This window comes from Bos grunniens, chromosome 4, assembly GCF_055505025.1.
Source record: "Bos grunniens cultivar Pamir isolate PY7600 chromosome 4, Bosgru_T2T1.0, whole genome shotgun sequence".
NCBI classification, from domain to species: Eukaryota; Metazoa; Chordata; class Mammalia; order Artiodactyla; family Bovidae; genus Bos; species Bos grunniens.
Genome location: NC_141168.1, coordinates 31,135,954 through 31,150,728, shown reverse-complemented (window position 1 = coordinate 31,150,728; position 14,775 = coordinate 31,135,954). Strand labels below are relative to the sequence as shown.

At 36.9% G+C, this 14,775-nt stretch overlaps 1 protein-coding gene across 30 annotated transcripts in view; it reads right to left on the bottom strand.

Moving 5' to 3' along the window:
* Window positions 1-3,348: 3,348 nt before the first annotated feature.
* POT1 (protection of telomeres 1) overlaps window positions 3,349-14,775 on the bottom strand; it is a 99,516-nt gene continuing 88,089 nt past the window's right edge. For all 30 annotated transcript variants that reach the window (XM_086398364.1, XM_086398367.1, XM_086398366.1 and 27 more), the window contains 4 exons: window positions 10,627-10,715; window positions 8,172-8,263; window positions 6,525-6,630; window positions 3,349-4,657 (listed from right to left, as the gene is read on the bottom strand). In XM_086398364.1, coding sequence (XP_086254490.1) covers window positions 4,545-4,657; window positions 6,525-6,630; window positions 8,172-8,263; window positions 10,627-10,715 — 400 coding nt within the window. In that variant the 3' untranslated portion in view covers window positions 3,349-4,544. The remainder of the gene's footprint in view (window positions 4,658-6,524; window positions 6,631-8,171; window positions 8,264-10,626; window positions 10,716-14,775) is intronic.

The following is a 14,775-nucleotide window of genomic DNA, read 5'->3' as shown; positions in this document are numbered from 1 at the left end:
ATTATTTCCAAGTACCAGAGGGTGGAGAAAAAAGATCACTCTGCCTTTCCTAGAGTAGTGGGAGGCTTTGACACTATCGAGAGACCCCGAGGGGCCAACACAGGAAGAAATTTTTTTCATTTCACCTAAAATGATGCTCTAGAACTTGAGTGTGACTCATCATAGCCGTCAAAGAGCCTGAATTTCCTAATGAAAAGCGCTACAGGAGGCATTTTCCTTTTTTCACATTAACGTAATTTTTTTTCAATGAGTTCTTTAAAAAAGCATAGAAGAATATATCAAGGCAGCTATGTCTATGGCAGAGTCTTAACCTGTATTAGGAAATATGGACAGGCTTTCAAAATTCTGATCACTTGAAAACCCCCAGGGGGTAAGAGTGAAATGATGTCCCAGGAGCTCAGATTTATTTAAAGGGAAAATTCTTTTAAAAAAACTTTTAATGAAAGTTTTAAATAAAATTCCAGAATACTGGAGTGGGTAGCCTTTCCCTTCTCCAGGGGATCATCCCAACCCAGGTATCAAACCCAGGTCTCCCACATTGCAGGCAGATTCTTCACCAGCTGAGCCATAAGGGAAGCCCAAAAGGAAAACAATACCAGATAAAACAGTCTAAACAGTAATAATTGCCCACTAAAGCATTACTGAGTGATTACAAACAAGTTTCTCCTTATATGTGTGTGTGTTAGTCACTCAGCTGTGTCCAACTCTTTGCAACCCCATGGAATGTAGCTCACCAGGCTCTTCTATCCATGGAATTCTCCAGGCAAGAATACTGGAGTGGGTAGCCATTCCCTTCTCCTGGGAATCTTCCTGACTCAGGGATCAAACCCAGGTCTCTTGCATTGCAGGCAGATTCTTTACCATCCTGAGCCAGCAAGGAAGCTCCCTTATATGTGTACTGACAAAAAGTCTACAAAGTGACAGAAGCAAGTTGCAGAAATATATTTGTAACATGATGCTATTTTAAATATGTATATATATATATATATATATACATACACATAGTTGTTCTCAGGAAAAACAGTCTGGAAAATTATATAACAAATTATTGAAAGTGTTTTCCTCTGGGGTGCTAGTTAAACCAGCAATTAATACAAACTTACATAGCTTATGCTGTTTCAAATTTTTACAAGTACATGGTACTTTCATTTTTTAAAAATGCTGGATAAAAGCAAAACTCAATGAAATGCATGGTAGAAATTCAAGACACTGAAAATAATCAAAATAATGTAGTAATGTTTTTCCCAGGTACCAGTGAAAGTTTCCAGAAGATATAGAAGAGAGTTGGCTGGATTGAGAGTCACAATTAGTGACAAACGCATGCTTTGACTTTGGAAACAAAATGGCAGTGAGCTGGTAAGCAGGCGGGAGGAAGATTTTGGTACAGTCCGGTGAGTGCAAGTAGCTTGGATGGTGGTTTAGTTGCTAAGTCCAGTCCGACTCGCTTGCAACCCCCTGGACTGTAGCTCTCAAGGCTCCTCTGTCCATGGGATTTCCCAGGTGAGAGCCATTTCCTTTTCCAGGGGATCTTCCTAACTCAGGGATGGAACCTGTGTCTCCTGCATTGCTGGAATTCTTTATTCCTGAGACACCAAGGTAGCCTCAAGCTTGGGTACAGGATTCAAAAATCCAGCAGCCAGTATTGTGTGGCAACTGCTTTCCCAGGTAGTCAGACACATATTCAGCTCCTTCCAGACTGTCAACACCAACATTTCTCTATTTATTTAGAAACAATACCTAATGTGCAACAACATGACCAAGGAAAAAAGAAGTGGGGAATGATGCACTCCTTGGCAGGTATAATTCCTTCAAATAAGGCAGTATGAGGGTGGCCACAGAAACAGCCTGTGAGCAGGTACTTTTTATCGTCACATCTAGATAAAGAAGGATCAACTGCCTCAGATTTTCTAAGACATGCACTCTCTTCCTCATACACAACAGGGCAGGGGCCTCAAGAGTTGATCCAGTAGTGTCTGAAACAATGGACGTTACGGAGACTAGAAACTAAGGAAGAGGCTGAACACAAACTGCGTTCTTAAGTTTATGTAATTTAAAGTCTGGTGGGAAGTTCCTACCACGATTCACAGGGACCACAAAAGGGACAGGGTTTCAACCTGGGCACAATGAACTAGTTGTTGCTCCAGAAATGGAACTCCTCTAAAACTTAGGGCTCCCAATGAGGGTAAGGTACATATATCACTGGATAAACACTAGTGCCTGACAAACTCTTTTTGTTCAAAACTGACAATTTAGAAAACAAATGATGACAGTCTTGGGGTTTATCAAAACGGACAAAGATAAAGCAAAAACGCATAGCAAGAGTTACTTTATTAACAAGACAGCCCAGGCTGACACGTGTGGTACCCACTGCACCTCTGACCCCGACTCCCCTAGACTGGGTGCTTCCCGAAGGAAGAGAAAATGCCTCTCTCATTCTTGTCTCCCTGGCGTACCACCAACACGGAAACATACCGACTCAACTGTATGATTCTTAACACTTTCTTCCTCCAATGTTTGATTGATTCAAACTCTTGATTCAATGTTTTGAATCCAAAACAGCAGCATCAATCTCCTTCACTGTCTCGAACATGCTGACAATTTGGTGATGGGGAGATGGGCATTTAGCCAGGGAGATGTGTTAATATACTCAGGAACTCTAATTTAGAGTTATTGTGAACAGAGGAAATCAGATATCCAATCCCTTTTTGTCAATAACGTGTGAAAAACCTTTTAGTTAGTGTAAGAGAACACATCACTGACTCCTCTTTTAACCTATCTCCAATGTTACTTCAGATATTTAAGAGAACTCACTTGCAGAAAAATCCCATGCTAACTTTTGCTCCAGAATCCTGGAGTGGTTATTAGCAGTGTAGCCTCTGAGCAGAGACGGTGTGAATTCAAGTGCTGACTGACACTTAATAATTGTATGCATTTAGGCAAGTCAGCTTGTCAAGTCTCAGTTTTCTTATCAGGAAAATGGGTTACCTGAAACTAAAATACATATTAGTTACTCAGTCTGTCTGACTCTTTGTGACCCCATGACTGTAGCACAACAGGCTCCTCTGTCCATGGAATTCTCCAGGCAAGAATACTGAAGTGGGTAGCCATTCCCTTCTCTGGGAGATCTTCCTGACCCAGGGATCAAACCTGGATTTTCTGCATTGCAGGCAGATTCTTTACCATCTGAGCCACCAGAGAAGTTCAAAATACAAGTTAAGTACTTACTTAGTATGGTACTTGGTGCATGGACAGTCCTAAATATCTGTTATATTGATACATCTGCTTTGACTCTTCACTTCCAATCATGCCTCAGCTCAACATAGGGCAAATAAATAAAAACAGTTGAAATTATATATTTATTTATTCTTTATTAATACTGAACTAGGCAGATCTGTATCTCTCAGTTGTTAGCAAATAACATACAAAAATTTGTACATATATACAAATATATACAAGTATTTGTATAAAACTGAATACTCATGATTTTAAATTTGACAAATATCATCAGGTAAAAAGCAGACTATCATACTGAGTTAATTTTTCTCTCAATGTTCAACCTGAAATAGAAGTATATTTTACATAAGATCCTAACAAAAAGGTTAATACAAGTAAGCCACGAACACTGCAAATTTAACTGCTTGATTAGATTGAGAAGGAATGGAATAACTTCTAGTATCATGTAGAGAAACAAGCAATCAAAGCACATGATTCTGAAAAAATGGAGTTATCCTCAACGGGTCATAATCAGCACCTGAGGAAAGCAATTCCACTACTTTCACTTAAAGCGAATCACTCTTCAAGCACACTGTAGCTCACGCAGAAAAGCACTTCTTCCAGGAGTACTTGTTTAAGCAGATCCCTTTGTACAAAAATGAAACAAATCAAATCCTTGCATTCAGTAAAAGTTGAAGGTTTAAGGTGAGGACATTTCCTAAGCCCATAGGCTTGCTAAAATCATCCACATGGCTGATGTAATGCTGATGCTTTTTCTTCAGAAAAGAGCAGTTCAACCGGGATGGTAGATGGCAGAGAAATCAGTGGGTGACACATGGAAATACCAACAGGGGGAGCATTTTTAGGGTGCCTGTGCTCAGCAGCTCAGTCAGTTCCAACTCTTTGTGACCCCATGGACTGCAGTCCCCCAAGCTCCTTTGTCTACAAAATTTTGCAGGCAAGAATACTGGAGTGGGTTGCCATTTCCTACTCCAACTGTTAGGTCAGGGTAGCAAAATAGCTTCTCTGAAAGGAGAAGAGTCGAGAGTAAGTGAAAACACAGTCCTTATTTATTTGATGTCTCTCTTTTATACCCCTCACAGCTATCATATTGGAGATTCTGAGCAACAGGAACATTTTGAACTTACAAGAGGGCATTAAGATAACACAATGCCTATTGGTCAAAAAAAGCAAACAAACAAAAAAAACTGGCTAAAATGGAAAATAAACGACAGAATTAGATGTTTCATGTGTTTTATAGCAATCTCATAGAAAATGGTAATGTTTTCTAAAATTACAATATTTCATATGCTCTAAGCTGAATGTCAAAATTAGATAACATCATCTGCAATTGTAGTATCAAAAATCTGATAGCATATCTGCTGCTCCTTTCCACTTGTGACATTATATGACCTGATGAAGAATTCCAGCCATGGATATGCATCTACAAATCAAAAAAAGAAGTGATATTGAATCATTCAAACTAAACAAATAACTCTGAAAGATGTACCTAAGCATAACACTTAACTAGTAAAATTAACATATTTAATTTAGCTTGAGAAGTAAATAAATGCACTCACCAAATTTAACATCATCTGTTCTTTCAAATACATGGTGGCTTCATGTTACTGTTTTGCAGCAATTCTGACTAATTTGAATTTTTCCCAAATAACAAGAAAAAGTAACAATGTAGGGTTTTCAAAATATTTGATATCACAGGTAGGAATCTAAATCATTCCCAACTTTTTTAAATTTTATTTTTTGGCTGTGTTGGGTCTTTGCTGCTACTTGGGCTTTCTTCTCTAGTTAGAGCGGGAGCTACTCTTCTTTGCAGTGCATGGGCTTCTCATTATGGTGGCTTCTCTTGTTGCAGAGCACAGGCTCTAGAGCACGCGGGCTTCAGCAGTTGAGCCACAGAAGCCTCTAAAGTGCAGGCTCAGTGGTTACAAGCACACAGGCTTAGCTGCCTCGTGGCATGCGGGATCTTCCTGAGCCGGGGACTGAACACGTGTCTCCTGCATTGGAAGGCAGATTCTCAGCCACTGGACAACCAGGGAAGTCCCTGGTGGGGACTTTTCTTCTTTTTTTTTTTTCTGCTGAGTGCTTACTGATCTCCCCTGTTTTGTTTTTCTTGGTTGACTGTGAAGAAAACCAGCTCCCCTTTACATCTGTCTAGCTGAAAGCCCTGTCAGGTACCAGGTACTCTGTCCAGGCAATATGGCAGCCACAGGTGCCATTTCCAAGCTTTGGTCATGACCACATTGAATCTATATATAGCTTCTAGAATAGTCTGGTAACATTTCTTCAAGTTTGAATTGGAAAGACACTTAGTATTATCCTAACTATTGGCAAGGGTCAAGCAAGACAGGCTTCTCCCACGCTGTCGGTAGAACCATGAATAGGGAAAATGCTCTTGAAAAGCCATCTGGCGGTATGTATCAAAAACCTATCACATCTATGGTTTTTGACATGAGTGTTTTATTTTCAAATATCTATCCAAAAGAATCCAAACAGCCAATAAATATGAAAACTGACATCAAATAAAAGTATGTAAGTTAGACTTAGTTATGGATGTACAAAAACTCTCTCTTTGGAATTGTTATAAAATGCAAAGACTGACCAGGGGAAAATAAAACCTGATTTAAGACAAACTATAAAAGTTAAACTGACAACAGCTAAATTTGCTGCTGGTAGAATCTGTTACTGATGAAAAATTGTTAGAAGAAGTCAAATTGCTTTAAAATGATTTAGATCTGCACATTTAAGGCAAAGAGAAATAACGGCCACAAAAGGAAGTAGGTGTAATCAATGGAATCTGACTTGAAGACTGGCTGGTGAATCAAATATTATACAGAAAACAACAAAAGCTAGCAAAATATTTACTAAAATAAAAACTTATAAAATCTGAAATTAGTTAATATTGAATAAACAATTCATCAGTGAACTGGCTAAGTGAGTTTTTTATAGGAAATGTTTGTCAAAATTTCGTCCCTGTTGGCTTAATTTCAACTGTTTGCATGCACAAGCAGCTTATCAAATGTGTTTGCGATCGAAACTGCCTCCCCCTGATACATTTCAAAATATATAAAAAATCTTTTTTTCATTTCAGGAATTACGATTCATACCTGTCTTATCCTTGCCACAGCCTTCATCAGTAGGTAGGTCATACAGTCTCATCAATCACTACTTTATAAATTTATTTGGATTCAGATTTCAAAACTTTTTAACCTCTAAAAGTCCAGAGATTAGCCATAAGCTAAGTATTATTTCAAGAAAAAGAATGAACGGCATTAACAAATATTACTGCCTACCAATTTTTGCTCCTGGAGGACAAAACATATCCATGATCATTTCCATACTGTGCTGAAGATTATCGTTGTTTAAGACTTCTGATGCTGGAATCTGGAAGAAATTTTCCTTAAGAAAAACATGAAGAAACAAGGAAATGATCAGAAATTATAATCAATGTGAAAGTATTTGAATATTATCTAATTAAAATCATCTATACTATTTTACTCTATTTATATTGGAGAATTCGTAAACTGGAGTGCTAAACTCTAAAATCTAATTCATTACTTTAATCTAAAGACAGCTTTGAGATACATATAAAATCAAGTTAAATTGTTTTGACAAATGATAAAAGTAATGAGCAGAACACAGTGAAGTTTTCTATTCTCTTGACAGCACATAGACTAAGCACCTACAATGTCTAAGTGTCAAGTTTAAAAGAGTATAATATATACTATATATTTATTTAACTTTTTTCTCCTCTACTATTTGTAAGATCCAGGAGTGAAAGGAGTTTGCTTGCTTTACTCATTGCCACATTCCTATCACAAAGAATAGCACTTGGCATAGCACAGGTGCTCATTAAATATTTAACAAATGGATAAACTGCTTAGGCAGAAGAAAAGCTGTCCTCCTCTTTATCCCAGATTTTTCTCAATGTGTGTTGTAAAAAATTTAACCTCATTGGCCTTTGCTCTCAGTTTCTGAGAGGTAATCTCTAAAACCTTGGGACATCATGCCTCACAGGCGTGTCTGCATTTGCCTGGGGAACTTGGGTCACCCTAACATTGTGATTTAGGGTAGAAAGTTTGGAGCATGTGGTTTTAACTTGACCATTGGAGGGGCCGAAGACTGAGATAAGTCACATGGGCAGCCAATGACTACCTGATGAAGCGCCAATAAAAACTGGATACTACGGCTCCTTTGGGCTTCCCTGGTTGGCAACACCTCATGTGTACTGCTACATGTCATTACCAGGAAAGTAACACTGTCCACGACTCCACAGGAAGAGAACAAATGGGAGCTCCATGTTTGAAACTTTCCTGGATTCATTTATGCACCGCTTCCCTTGATGATTTTAACCTATACCCTTTAGCCATAATAAATTGTTAACAGTGACCATAATGGCACACAGTAAGTTCTGTGAATCTTTCTAGTAAAAGAGTGGTCATGGAGACCTTTGTACTTTTGATTGATGTCAGAGGTAAAGGTCTTGGTCTTGGGAACCCCTCAACTTCAAATTGTTAGAAATAAAGGTGGTCTTGTGGATAGCTACCAAGCTTCACATAATACAAAGGATCTCCCCATAAAAGTAATTTCATTCTTTCTAATATGAAATGTTGGAGACTTAAAAAGCCCAGTGAAATGCTAATAGATATTGCCTGAGGGTATGGCCACACCTCTGCCTTTCTTGGAGTAGAACTTCAGCATGGTATGGAGGAGTCTTTCCTTAAATTCTTATTTTTCAATTTCTCACTATTCATATATTAAGATTATAGTGTCAAATCAAGAGAGTAAATACATACATAATTTAAGATTTATGTGCTTGTGTTTTATTTATTCTTCTGAGTTGCCTTAAATGTTCTCGGTAATAAGGTAGGCATGAATAAATATATTAAAATTCAAAAAAGTACTATTTTAGAAATATCTTCACTATCTCTGTTACTTACAGAATCCATGAGGTAAGCTTCCAATACTCCCGTTCCATCATCAAGAGTAAATGTCATCACAAACACTTGTTGGAGGGGAACAATGCCCAGTGCTAATGAAGGAAAAAAGTTGAAACCATATGAATCTATGTCTTTTTTCTTTGACCACACTGTGCTCCCTCCAGTAAAAGCATGGAGTCTCACAACCACTGGACCACCAAGAAGTCCCACTACGCCTTTTAATAAAAGTAAAGAAAAAAGTTGTTTTGGGATATTATGTTCCTGTTAATCTTGTTTACTAAAATAAATCAAGAGACTAAAAAAAAAAAAAACAAAAGGTACTCCTTTTTGTTCCTGAATACTAATATGTTAAGCTCATTTCAGAAGGGTAATTTTGGAATATTACACTATACCTGTATAGAGACAATGACTCAAGAGCAATGGTATCTTTTTTTGTTAATTTTATTTTCAAAAATTTATGTTTTGGCTGCACTGGGTCTTCTTGCTGCATGAGAGCTTTTCCCAGTTGTGAGTGGCAAGCAGGGGATACTCTCCATTGCACTGCAGGGGCTTCTCACTGTGGTGGCTTCTCTTGTTGCGGAGCACAGGCTCTAGAGTATGGGCTCAGTAACTGGGGTGCAAGGGCTTAGCTGCTCTGCAGCATGTGGGATCTTCCCAGACGAGGGATGGAACCCACGTCCTTGTATTGGCAGGTGGACTCTTAACCACTGGACCATCAGAGAAGTCCCAGTATATTTTTAAAAAACTAAATATTGATATAGCATTATCTTTAAAATGAGTCGATGTTCATAGAAAATATAAAAATGAATTCAAGAAAGGCAATTCAATGAATGCTACCTTATGAAAGAGAAAATTTAAATGCCAGAATGTTCTTACAAAAAACAGCATACAGTTCAATGGTTAGGATTTGTAACCTGTCTCTATCCTTTGGATTTTAAGCACAGAGATCACTTATTTTTTAAAGGATAGCATCTGGTTGAATGATGCCAGAATCTGAGATTTCATAATTTGGTTAAGATGAGGAAAAAGGAAGAAATTAAAATGATACTAAATCATATGAAAATGTTTAGGTTACAATGAATATCTTACTTTGTGTCTATAAATGAAAGACATTCAAAATGCTTATATAATGGAATATTGTCTTCCATCTGTGGGATTCATATTCAAATATGACTAATAAAGGGGGCAAGTAAGAAAAATAAATTAGGGCATAGAGACATGAGAGAAATTGTTAATATAGAGGAACTGATTTTAAAGATTCAAAAGTCCTCAACAGACTGTGGGCTAAAACCAAGAAGGATGAACATAAAACCTACTCTAAGGGACCAATAAGCAAACCCAGAACTATGTTCAGTACAGGATGACGAGGCCAAGCGTGAAGTACACAGCAAGAAACTCATGCAGAAGTTAACCTGGACTTTAACTGGACCACAAACAAAATAGAAGTTAGTAGTATCATATAGCTAGATTAAAAGAGAAAGAAAACAAAACCAAGAATACAAACCAATATCTACACAATAAAATTTTCAGGCAAGCAGGAGCACTGTCCAATTTTAGGGAATAAAGGTTTTCTCCATATTCCAAATTGGCCAACATCTGCAGCCCTATTTCTAGCTTTGAGTACCAAACTTTGAGAAGAACATGGGTAAAATGGAATGCTTATTGAAGAGGAGAAATAAAGCAGTAAGAAACATGGGAAAGTACCAAAGGAAGTGTGGGCACCTGCTTGGAGAAATAAGGACTTAATGAATACTTGACAGATTACCTTCAAATGCAGTCTACTGATTTTATAGAAGAGGGAACACGTGGACTCTAATTCTATTAATAGTAGACAAAATGTGGCCCATGTTGAAATTGCAAGTAAGCAGATTTTGCCCCACTGTTAAGTACTGCATCTAAAAAGTAAGAGATTTGTTACCTTACAATGTAAATCCTGTGGACAGAGGAGCCTGATGGGCTGCTGTCCGTGGGGTTGCACAGAGTTGTACACGACTGAAGTGACTTAGCAATGTAAATGGGTCCCCAGTCGCTGGGGAGTTTTAAGCCAAGGTTGGATGACCATAGTTAATGGTGTGATATAAAAAGACTCTTAGTATTCCAGCTAAAGACTTGTATTGGGTAAAAAGTTGTAATAGCTAGCTCTAAAATTCTTTTCAAACCCAAGATACCATAAACTGCAGAGATTTTTCACAGGTTGTATTTATGATTAATGCTAAATTACTGAAAATTAAAATGTAGTAACTGAAAAATACTGGCAGATTCTTAAAAGTACATTTTCAGGTTTTTTAAATATTTAAATTTTTATTATGATCACTGTGAATGGTTCTGCTTACGAAAAACTAAACTTTAGCATAACCTTTATTCTGATTTTAAAATATCCACAAATACTGAAATATGAGTGAGACTATCCTATACAAAGATGGTTACAATTATAGGACATAGAAATTTAGCTAACCTTCTGCCACAGAAGAAGGAATCCACGATGTTTTATTAACCAGGGAATTTAGATTTTTTATTGGTCTCAAACTAGAGCAGTGTTTACATCTGAAATCAATAAAAGAAAAAATAATTTATTATAAGTAATTATTATAACTCATTTAATTATTATAAATCTTTGCTGTGCGAGCACACACAATTTAAAAAGTATATTATTAAACAAAAGAGCACTGCAATTTCTGTACTTTAATAAACTTCTTACAATACAAGCAATCAAAAAAGATAGTACAGTCAGAATATACATTGCTAAGCTGACAATGAGAAAGGTTCCAGGTGCAGGATGTTAATTAATTTGGCTAATTTCCTTATTTGGTAAAGTGAAAAACTCTAAAGACTCTTTCGATTTATGGCTCTGAGAATAATATGTAATACCTAAGACCTTAAATTTATAAATACAGCCAATAGGAGATAGCATATTCAAAAGCAGAGACATTACTTTGCCAACTAAGGTCCATCTAGTCAGGGCTATGGTTTTTCCAGTGGTCATGTATGGATGTGAGAGTTGGACTGTTAAGAAGGCTGAGCGCCGAAGAATTGATGCTTTTGAACTGTGGTGTTGGAGAAGACTCTTGAGAGTCCCTTGGACTGCAAGGAGCCCTGGGATTTCTTTGGAAGGAATGATGCCAAAGCTGAAACTCCAGTACTTTGGCCACCTCATGCAAAGAGTTGATTCATTGGAAAAGACTCTGATGCTAGGAGGGATTGGGGGCAGGAGGAGAAGGGGACGACAGAGGATGAGATGGCTGAATGGCATCACCGACTCCATGGACATGCGTTTGAGTGAACTCCAGGAGTTGGTGACGGACAGGGAGGCCTGGCGTACTGCGATTCATGGTGTCACAAAAAGTTGGACACGACTGAGCGACTGAACTGACCTGAACTGAACTGAACTGACTTTTTATTATACATATTAATATTCAGGAGATGTTGATAAGAAAATACACTTGGATAAAAATATAAAATTAACATTTAAAAGGTTCATGAAGAATACTTTTCATTTGCAATCTAGGGAGGAACAGAGGATAACTATATTAAATATTATCTCCTTTCACTCTTCAAATACACTGAAGTGTTTTCTTTAACAGAAAAAGCTAACTGGGTGAGTTACCTTTAAAAATGGCTCTAACACTAAACTTTAGACATTGATAAAGTAAGTATACAAATTAAAAATTAGAGTAACAAGCATAAGTAAGAGAATTCATTACTTCCAAAGTAATGAAAGAGGAAAAAGGAGAAAAATAAGAACATTTTAATAAATTAATCCAATAGATGACTGGAGAAAAAAAATAAAGTAGTAACAAAAAAGGGTGAGAAGGGAAACAACAATACTATGGTAAGCGTGGAGAAGGAAATGGCAACCCACTCCAGTATTCTTGCCTGGAGAATCTCATGGACAGAGGAGCCTGGCGGGCTACAGTCCATAGAGTCACAAGAGTTGGACATGACTTAGCAACTAAACCACTGCCACCACCACCAAGTGTGAAACAACATGAAATATAGTGTAGAAATAAAACCTAGATGTTTCAGTAATTAACTTATTTTAAAATCATCTACAAAAAACAACTAAAATCTATTGGTATTTATTTATGAGACCTACTAAAATATAATAACAAAGAAATATAAAAGCAATGGGATGAGAATAAGGTACAATATGCAATTACCAACCAAAAATGCTGATACAGTTATAAGAATATGAAAAAAAATAAACATTACAGCAAAAAATCATGATTATAGATGAAGTTATTACATAAGGATATATAGTACACTGAATTCACCAAGAAGATGAAATGCTGAACCTGAATGAATAAGCAAAAAAGACTCAAAACTTATAAAGTACACATTGACAGAATAAAACGCCACAAACCCACAATCACAGAGGACATTAACCACAGCCTCTAAGAAGGTACTATATAGTTAAAATCACAAAGGAAAGAAGGTTTGGATACAATTAATAAGCTTGTCTAATGGACATAACTAAACACTACTAAACGTTAAACACAACTGTTAGAAAATACACATTCTTTTAAAAATCTATGTAGTATGTACAAATTATGAACAAACATATTCCTTGATAAAGCAAAGATGAATCATTATGAAATACATCAAGTTATTTGGTTAAAAAGTAATTAACTAAAATATAAATAAGAATGTAGCACATAAAATGAGTGTGTAAAAAATTTTAAACATACAGTGAAATAATTCATGGGCCAAAGAAATCATAATGGAAATTGTGAAACATTTAGAAATGACAAGAAAAATAGTATCTATCAAACCTTCGGTTAAAGCTATGGCTATTTTCTCTGGGGAAAATTATAGACTTCAATATAAATATTTAAACGTATACTAAAAAACAATGAATTAAGTGAGGCAAACATTCAATTTAAAACATTACATAAATGGAGTACTAACCTACAGAAAGTAAAGGAAAAAAGTAAAGAACAATAATAAACAAAATACAGACCATCAACAAAAACAAAAGCTAGTTGCTTTGGCAAAAAAGGCCAAGGGTTAAAAAGTTGCAAATAATATAAAGTGAATTCAAGAAGAGACAAAAAGAAGACTTAAGCACTATGAATAATTTTATGTCAATAAATTTAAACCTGAAAAACAAATGAAATACTATTCTAGAAAACTTTCATTACTAAAATAGATTCAAGGACAAACAAATTCTTAAGAGATGTGCAACTGCTAAAAAACTGAAGCAGTAGTTTCAGTTCTATTAAAAAAGTATCATATCCAGAAATCTAAGTAAAGTTTTATAAAAACTTTAAGGTCTTGTCAAACATTTTGGTAAATATGACTATATTAATATTGGAAAAATCTGTAAAATAAAAATAACCATAGAGTTAAAAAAGTATAGGGCGGACTAGAAGTTTCATGAGATGCATGTAACTGCATACAAAAGCTTGCAAAAATTCTTTCTACATCTCTTTGTAGAATTATTACAATCAGCTAAACACACACAGGACTTCCCTGATGACTCAGACAGTACAGAATCCGCCTGCAATGCAGGAGACATGGGTTCGATCCCTGGATTGGGAAGATCCCTTGGAGGAGGGCATGGCAACCCACTCTAGTATTCTTGCCTGGAGAATCCCTATGGACAGAGGAGTCTGGCAGGCTACAGTCCATGGGGGTCACAGAGTTAAACACAATTGAGTGAGTAAGCATATGGCACAAACACACACAAGAACCAAAATAGGGACCAATAATTCAATAGGAAAAACAAGTGAAAAATGTGTATATGGAATTCACAGAAGAGAAAACCTAAATAGCCAATAAACATGAGAGATGTTTAAACTCACAAAGACAACAGCTACTACTTGATGCTCATCAGTCTATCAAAATCACAAGTCAGACTAATACCAAGAGCTAAGTGTCAAAGAGAATCCGAGGTAAACAAATTTTTACACATTGCTGATTCAACCATATGGCAATCCACTCCAGTATTCTTGCCTGGAGAATTCCATAGACAGAGGAATCTGGAGGGCTGTAGTCCATAGAGTCGCAAATGGTCAGCCACAACTGAAACAACTTAGCACGCACACATGCACGACTGGACCATAATCACTGGAAAAACAATCTGGCATTTTCCAATAAAGCAGAAAATATTCTATAACCCAAGGCTTCACAAAGCAGAACCCTTTGACTGTTTGATCAGGTGGAAACACAGATATTACCTACACTGCCTCTTTCCAAACCTAGTAAGTAGCTCCTAATGTATTTTGATATCTTTTACCTTCTCACTGGCAACTCATTTATAACTCTGTGGCACAGAAATTCTGGAATTCAATTACTTACCTTTTACTAGGATGCAGCTCTGAACTTTCTCTGTAACAAGCATCTAAATTTTTAGAAAGCAAATGAATATTAGCCTTTGCTGCTGCTGCTAAGTCACTTCAGTCGTGTCCGACTCTGTTCGACCCCAGAGATGGCAGCCCACCAGGCTCCCCAATCCCTGGGATTCTCCAGGCAAGAACACTGGAGTGGGTTGCCATTTCCTTCTCCAATGCATGAAAGTGAAAAGTGAAAGTGAAGTCGCTCAGTTGTGTCCGACCCTCAGCGACCCCATGGACTGCAGCCTACCAGGATCCTCCGTCCATAGGAT